The sequence below is a fragment of the Coregonus lavaretus genome (genome assembly GCF_964263955.1).
Source record: "Coregonus lavaretus genome assembly, chromosome: 38".
NCBI classification, from domain to species: Eukaryota; Metazoa; Chordata; class Actinopteri; order Salmoniformes; family Salmonidae; genus Coregonus; species Coregonus lavaretus.
Window position 1 is genome coordinate 16,620,164 of NC_140025.1, and position 25,077 is coordinate 16,645,240.

The window sequence follows — 25,077 nt, forward strand, 5'->3', positions numbered from 1 at the left end:
AGAAGATAGCCCTATTTGGTAAAAGACCAAGTCCATATTATGGCAAGAATATCTCAAATAAGCAAAGAGAAACGACAGTCCATCATTACTTTAAGACATGAAGGTCAGTCAATCAGGAAAATGTCAAGAACTATGAAAGTTTCTGCAAGTGCAGTCACAAAAACCATCAAGCGCTATGATGAAACTGGCTCTCATGAGGACCGCCACAGGAAAGGAACACCCAGAGTTACCTCTGCTGCAGAGGATACGTTCATTAGAGTTAACTGCACCTCAGATTGCAGCCCAAATAAATGCTTCACAGAGTTCAAGTAAGAGACACATCTCAACATCAACTGTTCAGAGGAGACTGCGTGAATCAGGCCTTCATGGTCGAATTGCTGCAAAGAAACCACTACTAAAGGACACCAATAAGAAGAAGAGACTTGCTTGGGCCAAGAAACACGAGCAATGGACATTAGACTGGTGGAAATTTGTCCTATGGTCTGGAGTCCAAATTGGAGATTTTTGGTTCCAACCGCCGTGTCTTTGTGAAACGCGGTGTGGGTGAACGGATGATCTCTGCATGTGTATTTCCCACCGTAAAGCATGGAGGAGGAGGTGATATGGTGTGGGGGTGCTTTGCTGGTAACACTGTCTGTGATTTATTTAGAATTCAAGGCACACTTAACCAGCATGGCTACTACAGCATTCTGCAGCGATACGCCATCCCATCTGGTTTGGGCTTAGTGGGACTATCATTTGTTTTTCATCAGGACAATGACCCAACACACCCCCAGGCTGTGTAAGGACTATTTTACCAAGAAGGAGAGTGATGGAGTGCTGCATCAGATGACCTGGCCTCCACAATCCCCCGACCTCAACCCAATTGAGATGGTTTGGGATGAGTCGGACGGCAGAGTGAAGGAAAAGCAGCCAACAAGTGCTCAGCATATGTGGAAACTCCTTCAAGACTGTTGGAAAAGCATTCCAGGTGAAGCTGGTTGAGAGCATGCCAAGAGTGTGCAAAGCTGTCATCAAGGCAAAGGGTGGCTATTTGAAGAATCTCAAATATAAAATATATTTTGATTTGTTTAACACTTATTTGGTTACTACATGATTCCATATGTGTTATTTCATAGTTTTGATGTCTTCACTATTATTCTACAATGTAGAAAATAGTAAATAAATTAAGAAAAACCCTTGAATGAGTACGTGTGTCCAAACTTTTGACTGGTGCTGTATGTGTGTGTATGTATGCATGTATGTACAGTGAAATTATTGACACCCTTGATGAAGATTAGCAAAAATGACTGTATAAAATAAATAATTCAAACACTGAGCTATATTGTATGTTCAATAAATTGGAAAATGATATTATTCTATACTAATACAATTGCTCAGAGAAATATATATTTTTTAACAACTAATATTTTATATTAGTAAGATTGGAGAACACATTGAGAGTGATCTTAGACCATTCCTCCATACAGAATCTTTCCAGGAGGATGAAACTTGGCCACAAGTGGATCTTCCAGCAAGACAATAACCTCAAGCACACATCAAAATCCACAAAGAAATGGTTAATTGACCACAAAATTAACATTTTGCAATGGCCATCTCAGTTTCCGGACTTGAACACCATTGAAAACCTGTGGTTTGAATGGAAGACGGCAGTCCATAAGCGCAGACGAAGGATATCAAGGATCTGGAAAGATTCCATATGGAGGAATGGTCTAAGATTACTCCCAATGTGTCCTCCAATCTCAAAAAACAAGGTGAGGTATTGAAAGGTATTGAAAACAGGGGTGTCAATCATTTTGAACCCTACCTTTTTGAGGACCAAATATATTAATTGGTAAACAAAATATCTTTCTCTAAGTAAAAATGTCATACAATATAGGTCAGTATTTGAATTATTTATTTTATACAGTATTTTTTGCTAATCTCTGTCAAGGGTGTCAATAATTTCAGACCCCACTGTACGTATGTGTATTTGTGCTCACCTTGCCAGTGGATTTGACCCCCTTCCACACACAGAAGTAGCAGACGACCCAGACTAGCAGCAGACACAGAGCCAGCCTCCAGCTGACTGGCCCCAGCACATCTGGTCCACTGGACAACTGCAAGACCTCCCGCCTGGACACAAACACACACACAGCAAATAATAACCCCAATACATACAAGACTAAGCATGAGCCTGATTAGAGCCACTGTAATGCCACAGGTAGATTATGATCACTCTACTCTTGGTAAAGCTGAACCCCTAAAACCAAACCCCTGTTGGAAATGGGACCCTACCTCGTCTGCAATGTCCTTCTCCTCTCCAATCTTCTCTATGTCCCCTAATATGTACTTTGGCTATTCACGAACACACCATTGTTAATACCTCACATTTTAAAATGCCAGCCCACAGCTGCATATTAAGCCCCTTTACCTTAATTTTTAAGAAAACAAAATGCAGTAGTGTTGTAAGGAATGTGGCTGAGACTCACTCCCAGAACTCGATGACAGGTGAGGTAGCATTCTCTGGTAGGCTGGTCCCAGAGGTTAGGTTCTGACAGTCAAACAACACACAGGCATCTACAAGACATAGACAGAACTTCAACACATGATCACCTTAACTCAACTAAACTAAACTTAGCTCAACTCAACTCATAATCCATAACATACCATCACATCACATACCTCTTTCTCTTCCAAAGGAAAAAAAAAGTGGTTTAATAGCAACTGCCAAAAAAAACCTGGGTCAAATAGGTACATAGGCTCCTGTAGGTCAAATACTTTCAAATCCTTGGACCGGCTAATTGAGCTGCACTTGATTTAGTTTTTCCAGTACAATGGAACCATTGGAATAGTCCCAAAAATGCAAACTCCAACCTAATCAAGTACACCTCCAATGCTTTCAAATATTTGACAGTAGTTGACATATGTAGGCCTATTTGACATGACCTCTTTGAAAATAAGATAACCCATCAACATCCCCAACTTCCAGTAAGGTTCCAGCAACTATTTTGGATGCGTAACCAGGCCAGCCAAGTACAGCTTGGCTCAGCTTGACTCAGTAGTGTGAAAAGGGTATCAGTGCATGGTGTACCTGTGTTCCAGGTGTTGTTGCAGTGGGCCCAGGGCAGCTCTGACTGGAAGCTGTGGCCCAGGTAGAAGAGAGCCCATGCCAGGACCACAATGTAGTACACACACCCATGGAGGATCATCACCTGACTGGCAAAGCCCAGACCTGTGGAAACACATTTCAAATACTTTATTTAAATCTAAAAATCACATTCCAGGTCCAGGTCTCTCTTGAAACTAACCTGGTTAAATAAAGGTTCAATACATGAATAAAACAATACATTCAAGAAGGACTAAAACATTTCAAAAGTCACATGGACACTCATGGATACAAAAGTACCAAAAGTGTCTAAAACTTTGTCAGACCTTTATTGCATTAATAACGGCAGTTACACACCCACACACTCAAACACAGGCAGAGGCACACAGACAACACACACGCAGGCACAGGAAAAAATACATACATTCTCATGGATACACAGTTATAATTCAAATAGAACAGTTAGTGTGCATTTGCTGTGCTATTTCGTGAATTTAACCAATCACATTGAGTGGTCGTTACTAAATCATAGATTAACAAGGGTACAGTAAATGTGGACATACATTTGAGTTACATGCATGCATAGCTTTCAAGATAGGATTTCACCCTTAAAACTTAGGACACACTAAAGAGCACACACACATGCACAGACAGACACACAAACACGAACACACACGTCTACTAGTAGCTAGTACTACATGTACCAAAACACAGATGTGTTTGTTTTGTTTAACTAGGCAAGTCAGTTAAGAACAAATTCTTATTTACAATGACAGCCAAACCCGGACAACGTTGGGCCAATTGCGCGCTGCCCTATGGGACTCCCAATCACGGACGGATTGTGATACAGCCTGGAATCGAACCAGGGTCTGTAGTGACGCCTCTAGCACTGAGATGCAGTGCCTTAGACCACTGCGCCACTCGGGAGCCCATCTGTTTGTCCATCTGCTAACACATGAGTCTGTTGGCCTTCACACAACTCGCTGTAAACACACCTGCTGACTGATCTGGGCTCTGTGTGTGTCTGTACGAGCGTGTACAGTGCATTTGGAAAGTCAGCAGGTGTGTTTACAGCGAGTTGTGTGAACGACAAAGCAAAAACAGGTTTTTGGAAAGTTTTGCAAATGTATTAAAAATAAAAAACAGAAATATCACATTTACAGGTGTCTCCCGAGTGGCGCAGTGGTCTAAGGCACTGCATCGCAGTGCTAGCTGTGCCACTAGAGATCCTGGTTTGAATCCAGGATCTGTTGTAGCCGGACGTGACCGGGAGACCCATGGGGCGGTGCACAATTGGCCCAGGGTAGGGGAGGGAATGGCTGGCAGGGATGTAGCTAAGTTGGTAGAGCATGGTGTTTGCAATGCCAGGGATGTGGGTTTGATTCCCACGGGGGGCCAGTATGAAAAAATAATGTATGCACTCACTAACTGTAAGTCGCTCTGGATAAGAGCGTCTGCTAAACTGTAAATGTATTTAGACCCTTTCCTCAGTACTTTGTTGAAGCGATTAGAGTCTTCTTGGGTATGACGCTACAAGCTTGGCATACCTGTATTTGGGGAGTTTCTCCCATTCTTCTCTGCTGATCCTCTCAAGCTCTGTCAGGTTGGATGGAGAGCGTCGCTGCACAGCTATTTTCAGGTCTCTCCAGAGATGTTCGATCGGGTTCAATTCCGGGCTCTGGCTGGGCCACTCAAGGACATTCAGAGACTTGTCCAGAAGCCACTACTACATTGTCTTGGCTGTGTGCTTATGGTTGTTGTCCTGTTGGTAGGTGAACCTTCACCCCCAGTCTGAGGTCCTGAGCGATCTGGAGCAGGTTTTCATCAAGGATCTCTCTGTACTTTGCTCTGTTTATCATTCCCTCGATCCTGACTAGTCTCCCAGTCCCTGCCGATGGAGGCCACTGTGTTCTTGGGGACCTTCAATGCTGCAGAAATTTTTTGGTACCTTTCCCCAGATCTGTGCTTCGACAAAATCCTCTCTCGGAGCTCTACGGACAATTCCTTCGACCTCATGGCTTGGTTTTTGCTATGCCATGCACTGTCAACTGTGGGATCTTATATAGACAGGTGTGTGCCTTTCCAAATCATGTCCAATCAATTTGTAGAAAGATCTCAAGGATGATCAATGGAAACAGGATGCACCTGAGCTCAATTTCGAGTCTCATAGCAAAGGGTCTGAATACTTATGTAAATAAAGTATATATATATATATATTTTTTATACATTTGTAAAATTTCTACAAACCTGTTTTCACTTTGTCATTATGGGGTATTGTGTGCAGATTGATGAGGAAAATAATGTATTTAATCCATTTTAGAATAAGGCTGTAACGTAACAAAATGTGGAAAAAGGGAAGGGGTCTGAATACTTTCTGAATGCATTGTATGTGTGTGTGTGTGTGTGTACGAGCATGTGAGTGCGTCTGTGCAGCTGTGGGCCATATGGACAGAGAACAGCAGCTGTCTGGAGGAGGGGGAGAGGAGGAGGAGGAGGAAGAGGCAAGTTTACGTGAAACAGAAAGCTATCCAGAGGCAGATAGTTCTAACACCAGCTTGTTTACAAGATAGACAACATTTACAGTGTGTCGACCAGGTGGCTTCGCTAAGAAGCTACAGTCATCTGACTGGCTGCACCTGTAGGAAGTACCAAACCCGGGTTGTGTTCAGCAGGCACCAAGCAGAGAGCCGGGGTACCAGTCTATTTGAGCCACCATGCCACTCCTTGTCATGCCAAACATGTTTTGCATGACAAGGAGTGGCAAGGCGTGGCATGATGGCACAAACAGACTGGTACCCAGGTTACGAAACGGGACAGAACAGCACAAAACAGAGAAAACGGGTAGGCAATATCTGAACTTAATAAGAGATGTTTTTGTTTTCAGTTGTAAAATGTTTTGCTACGGTGTTCCCTCATGAACATGTCCCAGGTTGAACAGTTTAGACCAGTGCTAGTCACTAATATTTCAGAGGGAACCACTTTTGTAAAACAAAATCACTCTGCGTTTGGAGAACGGGGGTTGGAGGGGGTCACAAGGTCAAATTGATTCATTCATGATATTAAATGGATTTATACATTATGTTCCTATTTATTAACATGGACCATCAAGCTATTTGATTACCTGATTCTCTACTTTAGGACACTTGGGGGTATCAGAAACAAATGTGATGAATCGTTAGAATTTGACCTTATTGCCATTATCTCAATAAAAGTTATCTAGCAGAAGCTATGTCAAATCAGGTAATGGCAAATTTCAGTCTGAAGGAAGCAGTCTTTGGAATGATTGAAATGCATCAGAAAGGTATTGTAATGTTCAGGAAAACATCAGGGATGATCATCAAACAATCTTATGTATGATCGTTTATGGAGAATCAATTCATTTCCCTCAGTTATCCTGTGCAGATTCAACACTCTCCCTTCTAAAAAGTCCTGCACAGCTTGTGTCTTAGATGGAAACAGAAGACATACTTGTTCCTGAAAGTCTTAGCTTTCAGGGATGGTAATAGCTCAAAATGTTGAAAATCTAGAGCCAAAATGTATTCCTAGAAACCGCCACTAATACCACGGTTCTTTGAACTAAGCGCGTATTCAGCTGACTGAGGAAAACACATTCTTTCAGATTATTGCCACGAGCCACCAATTAAGTCACTGAGAGATGCATGTGTCTCGTGAGACGCGCAATGACTATGTCTGGTTGAGACAATGCAGTTGGAGTAGTAGGATACAGTGGGTAAGACTGAAAAGTATTTCGTATTTCCTAGACTCATCTCCTTCTAAAAATGTCTGAGGGAGACGAGGAGACTATTGGAGAATAAGATCCAACGAGAGGGTTGGGTGTAGCTTAGCTTACCTATACCTCTGCTCCACCAAGCTACTGTACCTATGTTATACCAAGCTACCTCTGCTACACCTGTAACGAGGTGTGAAAGAAGGAGTCAGGTGCAGGAGGTAAAATACCGAAGTCCAGAGTTTAATCCGTTTGCATAAATCAAATGCCCCAAGCGTCAAACAAAACTATTAGAAGGGAAAACATCCACCTTGGCATAAACACAATGAAATGTAGCTCAACCGAGCTACACGCTCTCACAACAAAACAATTACTCACAAAGACAAGGGGAACAGAGGGAACACTTATACACATACTAATTAGGGGAATGAGCACCAGGTGTGTGTGATTGACAAGACATGACCAGTGGAGTGATGAGAATGGGATCGGCAGTAGCTAGCACTCCGGTGACGACAAACGCCGAAGCCTGCCCGAACCAGGAGTGGGGGGCAGCCTCGGCGGAAGTCGTGACAACACCTGAACAGTTTATGGTTCAATCTAGAGATGTAGATATCATCATCAAGAATTTGGTTTAATTAATTTGGTTTAATTAATTTCAAACTGTACAATCCAATCCAACTAAACATAACCTAAACCCTCTCACTGTTTTGTCAAAACAAACAATAACACATGGCACCACAGATGAGTGAGAGTGTGTGTGACTTTGAACCTGTGTGTGTGTGTAAGTCATTAAGGGAAATCTAAGAGTTAAGTGTCCACTCCAGGGAATGGTCACACATCGATCTAATCAGGGCATGTGTCAGCATAACAGTTGTCAGCATGACAATGTATTAAAATCAATTGAAATTGTATTCGTCAAGTACGGCATGTATAAAAGGTGCGTGTGTGTATATGTGTGTGTACGTGCAAATAATATAATCCATTGGATTTTCAAAATGAGTAATGATATCTGATTACTTTTGGATTACTTCATTGGTTAGCCAGATGTAGACTATTCAAAGTTTGCAAAAACACATAGATATTTCTGCAAAGATTTTAGTGTACTTTTCCCCACTGAAACTAGAGACTTAGCTGAGTAAACTGATGACTTGTCATGTGTGTCATCCCAGTACTTAGGAAGTGAACAGGAAGGAGCTGTGTTGACAAATCAAAAAATTTATTTTGACACAAAGATCCTGATGAAATTTGGGATGATTCAGTTCTCATTAAGTAGGGGTCTGACTTCAGTTTTTTGGTTAAAAAGGTTTTTGTAGAAAGCCACCAAGGAGAGCAAAGTTAACAAGCAAAAAAAATATTCCACATAGATTAGAACAGAAGAGCAAACCTTCCAATGACTGAAATGGAGTCAATGGAATGGTATCAAACCAATGGAAACCATGTGTTTGATGTATTCGATACCATTCCATTTACACTGTTCCAGCCATTACCATGAGCCAGTCCTCCCCAATTACGGTGCCACCGGCCACCTGTGATTGCCACTGAAAGGTGACTACGATTAGCCAATGATCAGGTCTTTCTCACAGGCTACAAGTGAAGACAGACACTTTGGTGACGCAACTGCGTGCATCCTTATCCAATTCTGAGGTGCATATTGAAGATGTTGGAAGAACTGTCCACATGTACTTTTCGTCAGCCAACAAGATGAGTAGGCCTAACGAACAGCAAAAGCACTATCCCCCATAGTAGAAAAGTTGACCTATTCTATTCTGTGCCAGAAATAAATATTCCAAACATAGTCTGGGACAGTTGTGGGATGAGATAGAGCCCAAATTAATACAACCATTAGCATCAAAAAACATTTAGTAGGCAATGAGGCTGACGCAACAGATCAGAACGTTTAGCTTAAAATGTTGATAAACTACTAGTCTATTTCTTCACATTATAAGTGCAGCAATGCGCACACAGCAGAAGGCTAGAAGTGCAAATGTTCCAAAATGCAATCAATTAGCTGGAAAATACCATTATCAAAAGTGACCACAAATGCGATTATGCATGTAATACTTTTATTATAAAGTTGCATTTTTATGGTGAAAATTATCTTCCTCAAACTTGAAACTCACGTGCTGCGTATGTATACCAGTTAGGCTCTACACCCGTTGTAAAGCGGATTAATGTGCTTAATTTTAAGAAGTTATTTGGCCCCTTTAATTGTGATACAAACCTTATCAAAACATATAGGTCTATGGGCTAGGCTACATAAGGTGTGCGACTATGATTTGAAAAAGTCACACAAAAAAATGCATGCACTGTTTCTTGCCTTACTGCACACAAGCTGGGCATCATTCATAAGTGATAATACAGTATATAATTCACAAGTGATAGGATAATATTGTACCAATCAGACTATTCCTGATTTAATCTTGTCTTTACATATACTAAATAATATAAGTGTGAAATTTGTTCTGATTTAGAATGGGCCATTATCATGCACCTGTCTTGAAACAGGGGGAAGAAATACATGTCATCTATGCACTTAAATAGCGAATGGAGGATGCTTTTCCCAAGGTTTATTTTCATGCCAGCCAGGTAGGCTATCCTCCTGTTGTAAAGAGAAGCAATGTGCTTAAAATTAGGAAAGTTGAGAAATAAATATAGTAGGCCTAGCCATTAGAAAGCTGATGGGATCCTACTGGTTTTAATAGAGGCCATCACTCACGCAATTGCATAGCCTATAGAAATGTTGCGCAATATGAGCCCATGGGCGCTCATGAAGTGTTTGATTCGATTTTCGATTACATTTGTATTGATGTCAGAGTGATTAGAGGGACAATAGAGTGCTGAGTACCAGGCAGATAGCAAGTTTGGTAGGCTACTAATGACCATCAGCAGCATCAGAGCTTGGGAAGCCTAATTACCGTGACTAAACGGTCACGTGGAATTTGACTGCCATCATGACTCGTGACCGCCGGTGTGGCGGTAATAAGGTCACCGTAACAGCCCTATTTGTGGATGGGTGTATACCTTGAGGAGTGTGCGTGTGTGTGTGAGTGTGTACCTCCGAACAGTGGGCAGATGCTCCTCCAGGCGCTGACCCCTCCCAGGCTGGTATACTGACCCAGAGAGGTCTCCATCAGGAAGAGAGGAACACCACACAGCACCAGAAACAACAGGTAGGGCACAAAGAACACACCTGGGAGAGTGCGAGAGGGATGAACACAGATATAGAGAGAAAGAGACATAAGTACACAATAGCACTTTGACTTGGTCTCCTATTTATAGCCCAGAAACTATGCATGTATGTACTGTTTTTCCCCTTGGGTATAATACTACTATAGTCGTCTTTAAGCTATAGGAATATGCTGTCCACAATCAGGTGTGTTAGAGCTTAGAGAGTGGGTGGACAGAGAGAGAGAGAGAGAGAGAGAGAGAGAGAGAGAGAGAGAGAGAGAGAGAGAGAGAGAGAGAGAGAGAGAGAGAGAGAGAGAGAGAGAGAGGAGAGAGAGAGAGAGAGAGAGAGAGAGAGAGAGAGAGAGAGAGAGAGAGAGAGAGAGAGAGAGAGAGAAAGAAAGAAAGAAAGAAAGAAAAGAAAGAAAGAAAGAAAGAAAGAAAGAAAGAAAGAAAGAAAGAAAGAAAAAAGGGAGAGTGAGAAAAAGAGAGAGACAGACAAGTAGACATACTGACACAGAGAAAGAGAGACACACACAGAGAGATTTAATTTGAATATCTACAACCCCCTATTGTCACGGATTCAGCCGAGGCTGCCCCTCCTCCTTGCTCGGGCAGGCTTCGGCATTCGTCGTCACCGGAGTACTAGCTGCTACCGATCCATGTATCTATGTTCGACTTGTTTTGTCTTAATTGGTCACACCTGTTTCCCATCATGTAGTTATGTCTTCCCTATTTAACCCTCTGTCTCACACTGTGTGTTGTGCGAGTTTGTTCATGTTTTGGTTGTCGTTAGTGTGCGTGTTTGTTCCCTCCCGGGTGAGCGTCTATTCCACCTCAGACAGGGGAAGAGGAGCGCGCAGGAATTTGCACTGGACTTTCGGACTCTGGCTGCCAGCGCAGGATGGAATGAGAGGGCCCTCATCGACCACTACCGTTGCAGCTTAAGGGAGGACGTTCGTCGGGAATTGGCCTGCAGGGACACCAACCTAAACCTGGACCAACTGGTGGATATGTTAATCCGACTGGATAACCTGTTGGCCACCCGCGGACGTCCGGATCAGGGGCCGTCCATTCCATCCCCCAGCACCTCCGACCCTACCCCTATGGCGCTCGGAGGTGCTGCTATGAGGGAGACCGGTAGAGGGGCCGTCCCCTGCACCAACTGTGGCCGCAGAGGACACACTGCTGGTCGGTGCTGGGGAGGGCCTTCTAGGAGTCGAGGCAGTAGGCAGCGCACTGGTGAACCGTTTCAGGTGAGTAGGTACCCAACTCACCCAGAGCTCCCTGTTGCGCATATGTGTATAAATGTTGTATTTCCAGAGTTTTCTTCTCATTCCTAGCATAAGGCGCTAGTAGATTCAGGCGCAGATGGGAACTTTATTGATCATCAGTTTACCCGTAGGTTAGGGATTCCTATTGTGCCAGTTGATGTGCCCTTCCCTATACATGCCCTAGATAGTTGCCCTTTAGGGTCAGGTCTGATTAGGGAGGTCACAGCGCCACTCTGGATGAAGACACAGGAGGAGCATGAGGAAATAATTAGTGTATATCTGATTGATTCTCCTGCGTTTCCAGTTGTGTTGGGGCTTCCCTGGTAACTTCTCATGACCCCACTATTTCATGGCAACAGAGGGCTCTCAAGGGATGGTCAAGTCAGTGCTTGGGGAGGTGTGTAGGTGTTTCCGTAGGGGCAACTACGGTGGAAAGTCCAAACCAGGTTCCCACCATGCACATTGCGCCTGAATATGCCGATTTGGCTCTCGCCTTCTGTAAAAAGAAGGCGACTCAATTACCACCCCATCGACAGGGGGATTGTGCGATAAACCTCCAGGTAGGTGCTGCGCTTCCCCGGAGTCACGTGTATCCTCTGTCACAGGAAGAGACGGCGGCTATGGAAACATATGTCACCGAATCTCTGAGACAAGGATACATTCGGCCGTCCACATCCCGTGTCATCGAGTTTATTTTGTGAAGAAGGATGGTGGCTTACGCCCGTGCATTGACTACCGTGGTCTAAATCAGATCACTGTAAAATACAGCTATCCGATCGGGGTCCCCAGTTCACCTCAGGTTTTCACCCTGAGAGTAATGGGCAGGTGGAGAGCGTTAACCAGGATGTGGGTAGGTTTCTGAGGTCCTATTGCCAGGACCAGCAGGGGGAGTGGTCAGGTTATATCCCCTGGGCAGAGATGGTCCAAAACTCACTCCGCCACTCATCTACTAACCTTACGCCTTTTCAGTGTGTGTTAGGTTATCAGCCGGTCCTGGCACCTTGGCATCAGAGCCAGATCGAGGCTCCTGCGGTGGATGAGTGGTTTCGGCGCTCGGAAGAGACCTGTACACTCATGTACACCTGCAGCGGGCAATCAGGCGACAAAAGGCGAGCGCCGATCGCCACCGCAGTGAGGTCCCGGTGTATGCACCGGTGGACCGGGTCTGGCTCTCGACCCGAAACCTGCCCCTTCGCCTGCCCTGCCGGAAGCTGGGTCGGCGGTTTGTGGGGCCATTTAAAGTCCTGAGGAGATTGAACAAGGTTTGTTATAGGTTACAGCTTCCTATTAATTACCGTATTAACCCCTCAGGCCGGTAGTAGCTGGTCCACTCCAGGAGTCTGAGGTACGGGAGGTTCCTCCGCCCCCACTGGACATTGAGGGGACTCCGGCGTACTCGGTCCGATCCATCTTGGATTCGAGGCGTCGGGTGGGGGGCCTGCAGTATCTCGTGGAGTGGGAGGGGTACGGTCCGGAGGAACGGTGCTGGGTCCCTAGGAGGGACATCCTCGATCCCTCCATGTTGAGGGATTTCCACCAGAGTCATCCGCCCGCCCTGCTCCGCGTCCTCCTGGCCGTCCCCGAGGCCGGGGTCGGCGCATGGCTGGAGCCGTGCGTCAAGGGGGGGGGGTACTGTCACGGATTCAGCCGAGGCTGCCCCTCCTCCTTGCTCGGGCAGGCTTCGGCGTTCGTCGTCACCGGAGTACTAGCTGCTACCGATCTATGTTCGACTTGTTTTGTCTTAATTGGTCACACCTGTTTCCCATCATGTAGTTATGTCTTTCCTATTTAACCCTCTGTCTCACACTGTGTGTTGTGTGTTTGTTCATGTTTTGGTTGTCGTTAGTGTGCGGGTTTGTAGGCAATGTAAATAGTCTGGGTGGCCATTTCATTAATTGTTCAGCAGTCTTATAGTTTGGGGGTAGAAGCTATTAAGGAGCCTTTTGGACCTAGACTTGGCGCTCCGGTACCGCTTGCCGTGCAGTAGCAGAGAACAGTCTATGACTTGGGTGACTGGAGTCTTTGACAATTTATTGGGCCTTCCTCTAACACCGCCAAGTATATAGGTCATGGATGGCAGGAAGCTGGGCCCCAGTGATGTATTGGGCCGTACGCACTACCCTCTGTAGCGCCTTACGATCGGATTCCGAGCAGTTGCCATACCAGGCGGTGATGCAGCCGGTCAGGATGCTCTTGATGGTGCAGCTGTAGAATTTATTGAGGATCTGGGGACCCATGCTAAATATTTTCAGTCTCCTGAGGGGGAAAAGGTGTTGTCGTGCCCTCTTCACGACTGTCTTGGTGTGTTTGGACCATGATAGTTCGTTGGTGATGTGGACACCAAGGAACTTGAAACTCTCGACCCGCTCCACTACAGCCCTGTCGATGTTAATGGGGGCCTGTTCAGCCCTCCTTTTCCTGTAGTCCACGATCATCTCCTTTGTCTTACTCACATTGAGGGAGAGGTTGAGGTCTGAGGGGTGCAACCCCTCAGAGGTTGCACCCCTGAGGGGCCCCGGTGTTGAGGATCAGCGTGGCAGATGTGTTGTTGCCTACCCTTACCACCTGGGGGGCGGCCTGTCAGGAAGTCCAGGATCCAGTTGCAGAGAGAGGTGTTTAGTCCCAGGGTCCTTAGCTTAGTGATGAGCTTTGTGGGCATTACGGTGTTGAACGCTGAGTCAATGAACAGCATTCTCACATAGGTGTTCCTTTTGTCCAGGTGGGAAAGGGCAGTGTGGAGTGCGATTGAGATTGCATCATCTGTGGATCTGTTGGGGCGGTATGCGAAATGGAGTGGATCTAGGGTTTCCAGGATGATGGCGTTGATGTGAGCCATGACCAGCCTTTTAATGCACTTCATGGCTACCGACGTGAGTGCTACGGGGCGGTAATCATTTAGGCAGGTTATCATCGCATTCTTGGGCACAGGGACTATGGTGGTCTGCTTGAAACATGTAGGTATTACAGACTCAGTCAGGGAGAGGTTGAAAATATCAGTGAAGACACTTGCCAGTTGGTCCGCGCATGCTCTGAGTATACGCCCTGGTAATCCGTCTGGCCCTGCGGCCTTGTGAATGTTGACCTGTTTAAAGGTCTTGCTCACATCGACTACGAAGAGCGTGATCACACAGTAGTCCGGAACAGCTGATGCTCTCATGCATGCTTCAGTGTTGCTTGCCTTGAAGCGAGCATAAAGGGCATTTAGCTCGTCTGGTAGGCTCGTGTCACTGGGCAGCTCGCGGCTGGGTTTCCCTTTGTAGTCCGTAATAGTTTGCAAACCCTGCCACATTCGACGAGCATCAGAGCCGGTGTAGTAGGATTCAGTCTTAGTCCTGTATTGACGCTTTGCCTGTTTGATGGTTCGTCTTATAAGCGTTCAGATTACTGTCCCGCAACTTGAAAGCGGCAGCTCTAGCCTTTAGCTAGATGATCTTAAAATTATATAACAAATATATAAAAATATATATAAGTCCATTATCTTTTCTACGTACTTGATGTCTAGTTTTAGTCGTTTAACTTTACACTGAAAACGTTCTTCAATTCTGAAAAGTATTTCCAAAAATAATAATATGTTCTTTAGATTTTACTGTTTGGACATAGGCGGCCCAAAAAAAACACTTAGGCGGCCCGCCCAAGACTTTTCTATGCAGAAAACCTGCCATACCATGATGCAGCCACCACATTTTACATTTTAGTCATTTAGCAGACGCTCTTATCCAGAGCGACGTACAGTTTGTGAGTGCATACATTAATTTTTCATACTGGCCCACCATGGGAATCAAACCCACAACCCTGGCGTTGCAAACGCCATGCTCTACCAACTGAGCAACATCCCTTCCGGCCATTCCCTCCCCTACCCTGGACGACGCTGGGCCAATTGTGCGCCGCCCCATGGGTCTCCCGGTCGCGGCCGGCTACGACAGAGCCTGGATGTAGTGCCTTAGACCACTGCGCCACTCGGGAGGTTGGAAATAAGAAGGCAGTTACTCATTGACATGTTGTGTTGGATTTGCCCCGAACATAAGGCTTTGCATTTAGGCCAAAAAGTGTATTCATTTGCCGTATTCATTTGCCGGCTTTTGAAAAGCTCCCTGGTCTGTAGTTGAATCTGTGCTTGAAATTCAACACTTGACTGAGGGACCTTACATATGTTGAATGTATGGGGGACAGAGGAAGGGGTAGTCATAAAAAATCAAGTCAACCCCTATTATTTCACACAGAGTGAGTCCATGTAACTTATTATGTGATTCTTAAGCCAAATTTTACTCCTGAACTAATTTAGGCTTGCCTAAACAAAATAACAGAAGGTGAATACTTTTGCAACAGTACTTGTACAGTAGGACAGTCACGCAAGATGTTATTGTTACAGTGGTTGACCCTAGGGTTAATTTATGGCGCCCACTTTCTGTATTGTTCCATTGACGTTATACATTTACATTTACATCATTTATCCAGAGCGACTTACAAATTGGTGCATTCAACTTAATGTTGAATGTTATGATTAAAATAGTACAGTTAGCTCTGACATCTGTAGTAGCGTCTTTCCTTCAAATTTAGTTTCTCACCTCCTCCGTTCTTGTAGCACAGGTAGGGGAATCTCCACACGTTGCCCAGGCCTATGATCTGTCCTGCCACAGCCAGCAGGAACTCTGCCTTGCTGGCCCACTGGCCCCGGGCCTGCAGGCCTTCCACCTCCCCGGCCTCCAGACCCTTCTTGCTCTTCACGTGCAGGCCACCGTTCAGCAACACACCACCCTGCTCCGGAGCAGGCTGGGCTGACATGACAGGATCTGGTAAGGATACACACACACCCCTACAGAAAGAGAGGGGATGGATGAGAATAAGGCAGTCATAAGGGAAAAATATGAATCAGGCTAGAGTTAGTGAGAGTGAGATAGTGATAGAGATAGAGATAGAGAGAGAGAGAGAGAGAGAGCGAGAGAGAGAGAGATGGCAGGGAGCTTGCATCTCTGTAACAGCGAAGATGAATGACAATTGAGGAGCCATTAGGGGGAAAAACAAAGGAAAAATATGAATTTGGCTACACAATGGGAGAGAGCGAGAGAAAGAGAGAGCGTGCGAGAGAGAGGGTTTACACGAGTGCTTACATCTCTGCAGCCTGCGATGGAGTGACCAACTACCTTAGTAGGGTGCTTCCCTGACAGTTGGCCTGCCTGCGTAACTTATCTGTACCGCCCTTCTCAGGGCCAGCCCTGTGTGGGGTGTGTGTCTGCTATCTGACTTCCTCAGGCTACGCAAGGTCTACGCAAGGTCTACGTTCCAAATGGCACCCTATTCCTTATAGGGCTCTGTTCAAAAGTAGGAAATAAGGCACCATTTGGGACGCACCCAAGGTCTAGAAGGTGTGTGTCTATGTGTGTTTGGTGTTTCGGGGGTGTCAACAACTAAGGGCGGGACTGTAAATCGTCATTTAAATACTTGTACAAGTCGTAGACTGGTGCTCCTGTGCCACACATCAATTCTGCAGTCTGTTTGTATGTAAACGTGAGCAACTCCATTCCTAAACCCCCTCCCCCTATCCCATCCCACCCCATCTGACACCTTAGAGCTCACTTTGGACTGTAGCCCAAAAAAACCGGAAATGATTTACCTCTGGTTCGATCAGCCATTCCTATTGGCAAAATGGTTTTGGAATAAATGCCAAAAACACAGTTTGAGGTCCTTTGTAGCTCAGTTGGTAGAGAGAGCATGCTGCTTGTAACGCTAGGGTAGTGGGTTCGATTCCCGGGACCACCCATCCTTAAAATGTATGCACGCATGAATGTAAGTCGCTTTGGATAAAAGCGTCCACTAAATGTGAAATGTTATAATATTAACACAGGCATATGAGATCTTATACGTTTTGTTCTGTGAGAAAATATCAGTCAGAGCATGATCTTAAATAATTATAAAGCCTTTATGTGCGTTGTTTTTTGTATTAAATAAATACTTCAAAATTCACAAAAAGTTATGTTAGCTGATGAAGGTAATCTCATAGAACAAAACGTAAGATCTCCTAAACCTGTGTTTACCACAGACCTTATTTTCAGCGTTTATCCAAAAACCCTACAAAAACTCCATTCATTTTCCAATAGGCTTTGTTTAACGAACCATGGCAGACTTAGCTAATGCCTAGACAAGCCACCATTACTATTGATTTCTATTGTCAGTTGGGTTACTCAAACTGCAACTGTCATGTGACTACTATGTTGTTACCACAGTCTTTGGTTGTTACGTGTGTCTCGTGAGATAGTGATGTAAGTCAAATTCACGTATATAACCCTGTTTTTTACGGTCTCTGATATAACCTTTCCAGGAATCATATAGACTGAGGGACAGAGAGAGCAAAGACACATGTTCAACTTTAGGAGGCTTTTCACCCTTTACAATGGATATGCAGTAGCCTAGTCAGAAGACAAGGTCCCATTTTTACAACCCAGACGCAGAGGGCTATAGAGGCGTATCCTGCAATTATTTTGGACTACAGTGTAGCCGCTGTAACTAGGCTATAGAGGTTTGGCTTGCAATTATTTTGGACTACAGTGTAGCCGCTGTAGCTACACTATTATCTGTAACAGTTCGCATTTTACCGTTAACGATACACAAAGATGACATTTGCTTAGCTTCCCTATCAAGTGCAAAAGTAGTAAGTGAAAAAAACGTTGCCTACTATACCTGGTATGATAGCCTACAATGACGGATCTCCACTGCCTAGATTGAGTAACATGTCTTCCTTGTGCCTTTCATAGCACACCTCATGGGCAACACAAATAATTATGTGAGCATATGCGAACGAATGTAAACGGTGAACTTTGGAATTATTAGGTTTATAATAGATTTATAATAATCAGGTTTAATTTGGTAGGGTAAGCGAAAACTTTCCTACAACATTAAAAAGAGCACGGTGCAAATGAAACCACACAAATAAATAGCTTAAAAACAATGCGTTTTTCGTGCACAACATTTAGCATTGCACAACGATTACGGCAGGTTTGAAGTCCCTTTCGCCAAGTGTTCCCTTCGTGTATAACAACCGCGGTTATTTTAGCCAATCTAATTCCGAAGAGTAGCCTATACGTTTGCCGCGTTCAAATGCTAGTCGGAACTAGGAAACACATAAATGTCCGACTCGCTAACCGGTTGTAGTTATACACGCGCCGCGTTCAAACACGGAGCAAGTCGGGGTTTGTCTGAGTTTCCTAGTTCCGACTAGTACTTGAACACGGCATTAGAAGCGCGTACACCTCTGTCACAAAGAACAGTCGCCAATGCTAGAAACCATTCAAGGCGATATTAGGTTGCCATTCAATGGATAGGTATGTGTTACAAAGGGAATAATGAGTCTTGTTGAGGGTCCTTTTGCCTGCTAAATCCCCGAAGACAGTGCACAGCAGACGACATTTTAAATTCTCCCCTCAAAGAAAAAATCTTGCAGTTATTAAGTTTCAGTAACAGAATATGACTACAGTATAATTGCAGTCTAACTGCAAAATAACCACAGTTGAAGTATAGTTGACTTGCAAACTTACTGCAGTAGACAGCACAGGTGATCTTCGATGGACCATAAGTGAATGCACAACTAGTCCGATACTTTAATTGTAGACATTAAAACACACACGCACGCACACCCACACCCGCACCCGCACCCACCCACACACACACACACACACACACACACACACACACACAGAGCTAGTAATACCCCCAATACATACAAGACTAAGTAGAACACCTACCCATTCAATTGTTTTTCTTTATTCTTTATTTTTACTATTTTCTACATTGTGGAATAATAGTGAAGAAATCAAAACTATGAAATATGTCCTCCCGAGTGGCGCAGTGGTCTGTGCCACTAGAGATCCTGGTTCGAATCCAGGCTCTGTCGTAGCTGGCCGCGACCGGGAGACCCATGGGGCGGCGCACAATTGGCCCAGCGTTGTCCAGGGTAGGGGAGGGAATGGCCGGCAGGGATGTAGCTCAGTTGGTAGAGCATGGTGTTTGCAACGCCAGGGTTGTGGGTTCGATTCCAGTATAAAAAATAAAAATGTATGCACTAACTGTAAGTCGCTCTGGATAAGAGCGTCTGCTAAATGACTAAAATGTAAATATCACATAGTAACCAAAAAAGTGTTAAACAAATGAAAATCTATTTTCAATTTGAGATTGTTCAAATAGCCCCCCCCCTTGCCTTGATGACAGCTTTGCACACTCTTGGCATTCTCTCAACCAGCTTCATGAGATAGTCACCTGGAATGCATTTCAATTAACAGGTGTGCCTTCTTAAAAGTTAATTTGTGGAATTTCTTTCCTTCTTAATGCGTTTGAGCCAATCAGTTGTGTTGTGACAAGGTAGGGGGGTATACAGAAGATAGCCCTATTTGGTAAAAGTCCATATTATGGCAAGAACAGCTCAAATAAGGAAAGAGAAATGACAGTCCACCATTACTTTAAGACATGAAGGTCAGTCAGTCCGGAAAATTTCAAGAACTTTGAAAGTTTATTCAAGTGCAGTCGCAAAAACCATCAAGCGCTATGATGAAACTGGCTCTCATGAGGACCGCCACAGGAATGGAAGACCCAGAGTTACCTCTGCTGCAGAGGATAAGTTCATTAGAGTTACCAGCCTCATAAATTGCAGCCCAAATAAATGCTTCACAGAGTTCAAGTCACAGACACATCTCAACATCAACTGTTCAGAGGAGACTATGTGAATCAGGCCTTCATTTTTATTTATTTTTATTTCACCTTTATTTAACCAGGTAAGCCAGTTGAGAACAAGTTCTCATTTACAACTGCGACCTGGCCATTCATGGTCGAATTGCTGCAAAGAAACAACTACTAAAGGACACCAATAAGAAGAAGAGACTTGCTTGGGCCAAGAAACACGAGCAATGGACATTAGACCGGTGGAAATTTGTCCTTTGGTCTGGAGTCCAAATTGGAGATTTTTTGTTCCAATCACTGTGTCTTTGTGAGACGCGGTGTGAGTGAACGGATGATCTACGCATGTGTATTTCCCACTGTAAAGCATGGAGGAGGAGGTGTTATTGTGTGGGGGTGCTTTGCTGGTGACACTGTCTGTGATTTATTTAGAATTTAAGGCACACTTAACCAGCATGGCTAGCACAGCATTCTGCAGCGATATGCCATCACATCTGGTTTGGGCTTAGTGGGACTATAATTTGTTTTTCAACAGGACAATGACCCAACACACCTACAGGCTGTGTAAGGGCTATTTTACCAAGAAGGAGAGTGATGGAGTGCTGCATCAGATGACCTGGCTTCCACAATCCCCCGTCTCAACCAAATTGAGATGGTTTGGGATGATTCGGACGGCAGAGTGAAGGAAAAGCAGCCAACAAGTGCTCAGCATATGTGGGAACTCCTTCAAGACTGTTGGAAAAGCATTCCAGGTGAATCTGGTTGAGAGAATGCCAAGAGTGTGCAAAGCTGTCATCAAGGCAAAGAGTGGCTATTTGAAGAATCTCAAATATAAAATATATTTTGATTTGTTTAACACTATTTTGGTTACTACATGATTCCATATGTGTTTTAGTTTTGATGTCTTCACTATTATTCTGCAATGTAGAAAATAGTAAAAAATAAAGAAAAACCCTTGAATGAGTAGGTGTTCTAAAACCTTTGACCAGTAGTGTAAATGTTTTTTTTCTTCTCACTTTTCAAATTTTTTCCAGTTGTCATGCAATTGTCAATACCGTTCACTGTGCACTTATTCCCTGGACTAAGAGAGCTTTTAGCCCAGTGCTAAGCGACTGCTTACAGTTGCACATATTAATGTAGGATAGGACCAACCTTAACCCAGGGCTAGCCAATCACAGTCACCTAATTTGAATATTATACTCCAGAAATGTGACAGTCGGTTTCAGTTAGCCCTGCTTGTGTGAACACAGGCTAAGCTAGCCCAGGGCCAGTCTTAGCCTAGGGCTAAGGCAAGCCAGGGGCTAAGAACAATGCAGTGTGAAAAGGCCTGTATAACTGTGCACTGAGTAGATTCAAGTATAAGCCTTTCAAACATTTCTGTATTTGCACTCCCTCCCCATTCCCCAAGAATGCAAAGCTTATAGCCTTGTAGGCTCTAAAATGTATTGACCAGTGCATAGCCTACCCATTTTATTCATCCACGATGAAGACCTTAAATTGATTACTTAGTTTCTTGACTCAAAGTCCACATGCAATAAAGTGTGTTTATTCAATATTAAAGTAACCATATATGACAACCTTTCTATTAATTCAGAATAGATCATAGCCCACCCAAAAGCCATCACAAAAGTACAAGAATGTTGGTGGATGGATGTAGGTTAAGCAACAGCTTAACGAAGTGTTAAGGCTAAAATGACGTTTTTTTTAAATATATTGTAAAGTGGTTGTCCCACTGGCTATCATAAGGTGAATGCACCAATTTGTAAGTCGTTCTGGATAAGAGCGTCTGCTAAATGACGAAAATGTAATGTAAATGTAAATGTAAATGTAAATGTCGCTGCCACCTGTAGCTTTATCCAGTTTTTGCCACTGTGGGCACCTGCATAGGAAATGAACGAAAGGTTCTGACTAGACTATGGTGTTGTAGGTTAGATAGTGCCTAGACATTTTTAGTGTCAACGGCATTCTCCTGCAGGTATCCCCAGTTGTGTGTAAGACTTCCGAGACACCCATTACCCATTTGAGTAGAACAAACAACTTAGTTTTTAACAACATAAATATCTGCCTTTCCAAGTTTTGCATACATTCTCTGCTGAATTGGTCATGCTTTTTTGGCTGATGATGATTCTAAGCTGAGTCATGTCTGGTGTTCATTATACTAGCTTCAGTGTGATCTTACATTCCATCCCTAGTGCACCTAGCATAACATGCCACAGCTACATCAAACACAGGTGACCTTAGCAGCCTAGCTGTCACGGCCTCCCGCCACCGCCATCCCCAATGTCAACACTGGCCTCCTTCCTCCTGGGACTGAAGGAACATGAGAGAGAGAGAGAGAGAGAGAGAGAGAGAGAACCAATGTACCAAAATGCACTTCCAAAATTGACTGCAGTTGTTATTTTCATGTCAGTTGGTCTTGTTTTAGAAAAGCACACATAGCTTCATAAATTCCATCTGCCTGCTCAGGCTTGTGGACTTGTTTGTACTGTGAGGGTGGACTTGCTTGTAACGCACGCATGCACACACACGTACACATGCACCCACACACACGTACACACACGTACACACACACACACACACACACACACGTACACACACACACACACACACACACACACACACACACACACATACGAGCCACTGACCACCTTAGATGTGTTACACAATCATTCTTTCATTAACACATCACTATTCTGATCTATGATCGGCTCCTTGTTACAAGTCTGTCATCTACTCTTTAATACACGGTTTTATCATTGGCTGTTTACAACAGGGATCTGTCATATGGGGCCCTCACCATTCTGAGCTGTTATCGTCTCACCATCCCAAGCTGTCAGTTTGCCTGGGATGCTAATTGCTAGCCTCAGTGCTAAAACTGTCTCCATTCCTATTAAATTAAGCAAAATAATAGGACTGGAGAGAAGCCAAATAGATGAGAGACGAACGCCATCTCCAATCTGATGGGTTGAGAATAAAAAGTCATCCATCTGTGAAGACAAAGCTAGCTATGGTGCATTCGGAAAGTATTCAGACCCCTTGACCTTTTCCAAATTTTGTTACGTTACAGCCTTATTCTAAAATTGATTAAATAGTTTTTTCCTCCTCATCAATCTACACACAATACCCCATAATGACAAAGCAAAAACAGATTTTTATAAATTTTAGCAAATGTATAAAAAAACAACAACTGAAAAATCACATTTACATTAGTATTCAGACCCTTTACTCAGTACTTTGTTGAAGCACGTTTGGCAGCGATCACAGCCTCGAGTCTTCTTGGGTATGACGCTAAAAGCTTGGCACACCTGTATTTGGGGAGTTTCTCCCATTCTTCTCTGCAGATCCTCTCAAGCTCTGTCAGGTTAGATGGGGAGCGTCGCTGCACAGCTATTTTCAGGTTTCTCCAGAGATGTTCGATCAGGTTTAAGTCCGGGCTCTGTCTGGGCCACTCAAGGACATTCAGAGACTTGTCCCGAAGCCACTCCTGTGCTGTCTTGGTCGTGTGCTTAGGGTCGTTGTCCTGTTGTAAGGTGAACCTTCGCCCCAGTCTGAGGTCCTGAGCGCTCTGGAGCAGGTTTTCATCAAGGATCTCTCTGTACTTTGCTCTGTTCATATTTCCCTTGATCCCGACTAGTCTCCCAGTCCCTGCCGCTGAAAACACATCCCCACCGCATAAAAAAATAAATAAATAAATGATGCTGCCACCACCATGCTTCACCGTAGGAATGGTGCCAGATTTCCTTCAGACGTGACGCTTGTTATTCAAGCCAAAGAGTTCAATCTTGATTTCATCAGACCAGAGAATCTTGTTTCTCATGGTCTGAGTCCTTTAGGTGCCTTTTGGCAAACTCCATGCGGGCTGTCATGTGCCTTTTACTGAGGAGTGGCTGGCCACTCTACCATAAAGGCCTGATTGGTGGAGTGCTGCAGAGATGGTTGTCCTTCTGGAAGGTTCTCCCATCTCCACAGAGGAATTCTGGAGCTCTGTCAAAGTGACCATCGGGTTCTTGGTCACCTCCCTGACCAAGGCTCTTCTCCTGCGATTGCTCAGTTTGGCAGGGCAGCCAGCTCTAGGAAGAGTCTTGGTAGTTCCAAACTTCTTCCATTTAAGAATGATGGAGGCCACTGTGTTCTTGGGGACCTTCAATGCTGCAGAATTATTTGGGTACCCTTCCCCAGATCTGTGCCTCGACACAATCCTGTCTTGGAGCTCTACGGACAATTCTTTGACCTCATGGCTTGGTTTTTCTCTGACATGCACTGTAAACTGTGGGACCTTATATAGACAGGTGTGTGCATTTCTAAATCATGTCCAATCAATTGAATTTACCACAGGTGGACTCCAATCAAGTTGTAGAAACATCTCAAGGATGATCAATGGAAACAGGATGCACCTGAGCTCAATTTCGAGTCTCATAGCAATGGGTCTGAATACTTACGTATATAAGGTATTTCTGTTTTTTTTTTTTTTTATATATTAGCAAAAATGTCTAAAAACCTGTTTTCGCTTTGTCAATATGAGGTATTGTGTGTAGATTCATGAGATTTTTATTTTATTTAATTCATTTTAGAATAAGGCTGTAACAGAACAAAATGTGGAAAAAGGGAAGTGGCCCGAATACTTTCCGAATGCACTGTATAAGCTAACTATAAATTGAGAAATTCTTAATAAATTCCTCCTAGTTTAGGCTGTTATGGTGTCTGTCGTTCTATAAATGGCGTCTTTGCCATTTACGCCATCCCAGGCAATTCTCAACAAGTTAACAAGCTGTGTCATTGGCTGTGCTCATTCAGCCTGCTTTTTATAGGCACTGTAAAACCAAGACTCCCGCCCATAATCTGCTCCAAATCTCCATTCAGAAAATTACATTCTTGAGGTTGAGCGAGGCCAGATTAGTTTACACTACACTCTAAATCCTAATAGAACTAAAAAGGGTTCTATCGCTTGCAATTAGAGCAGTAAAAATACATGTTTTGTCAGACCCGTGATACGATCTGATATGCCATGGCTTTCAGCCAATTAGCATTCAGGGCTCGAACCACCCAGTTTATAAAATGTATTATAAACCGGGTGGTTCGAGCCCTGAATGCTGATTGGCTGACAGCCATGGTATAGCAGACCGTATACCACGGTTATGACAAAACATTTATTTTTACTGCTC

At 44.1% G+C, this 25,077-nt stretch overlaps 1 protein-coding gene across 2 annotated transcripts in view; it reads right to left on the minus strand.

The window, feature by feature from the left end:
• Positions 1-18,905, minus strand: part of LOC311112574 (sodium- and chloride-dependent GABA transporter 2-like) — a 43,582-nt gene extending 24,677 nt beyond the window's left edge. The window contains exons 1-6 of one of the 2 annotated variants that reach the window (XM_084155709.1): positions 18,784-18,905; positions 15,820-16,067; positions 9,871-10,005; positions 3,074-3,214; positions 2,472-2,559; positions 1,983-2,115 (exon numbers count right to left, since the gene is read on the minus strand). In XM_084155709.1, the coding sequence (XP_084011835.1) occupies positions 1,983-2,115; positions 2,472-2,559; positions 3,074-3,214; positions 9,871-10,005; positions 15,820-16,036 (714 nt within the window). In that variant the 5' untranslated portion in view covers positions 16,037-16,067; positions 18,784-18,905. Of the gene's footprint in view, positions 1-1,982; positions 2,116-2,471; positions 2,560-3,073; positions 3,215-9,870; positions 10,006-15,819; positions 16,068-17,929; positions 18,016-18,783 lie in introns of those variants that run through there. The other variant, XM_084155710.1, reaches the window with a different exon arrangement.
• Between the last annotated feature and the right edge of the window lie 6,172 nt (positions 18,906-25,077).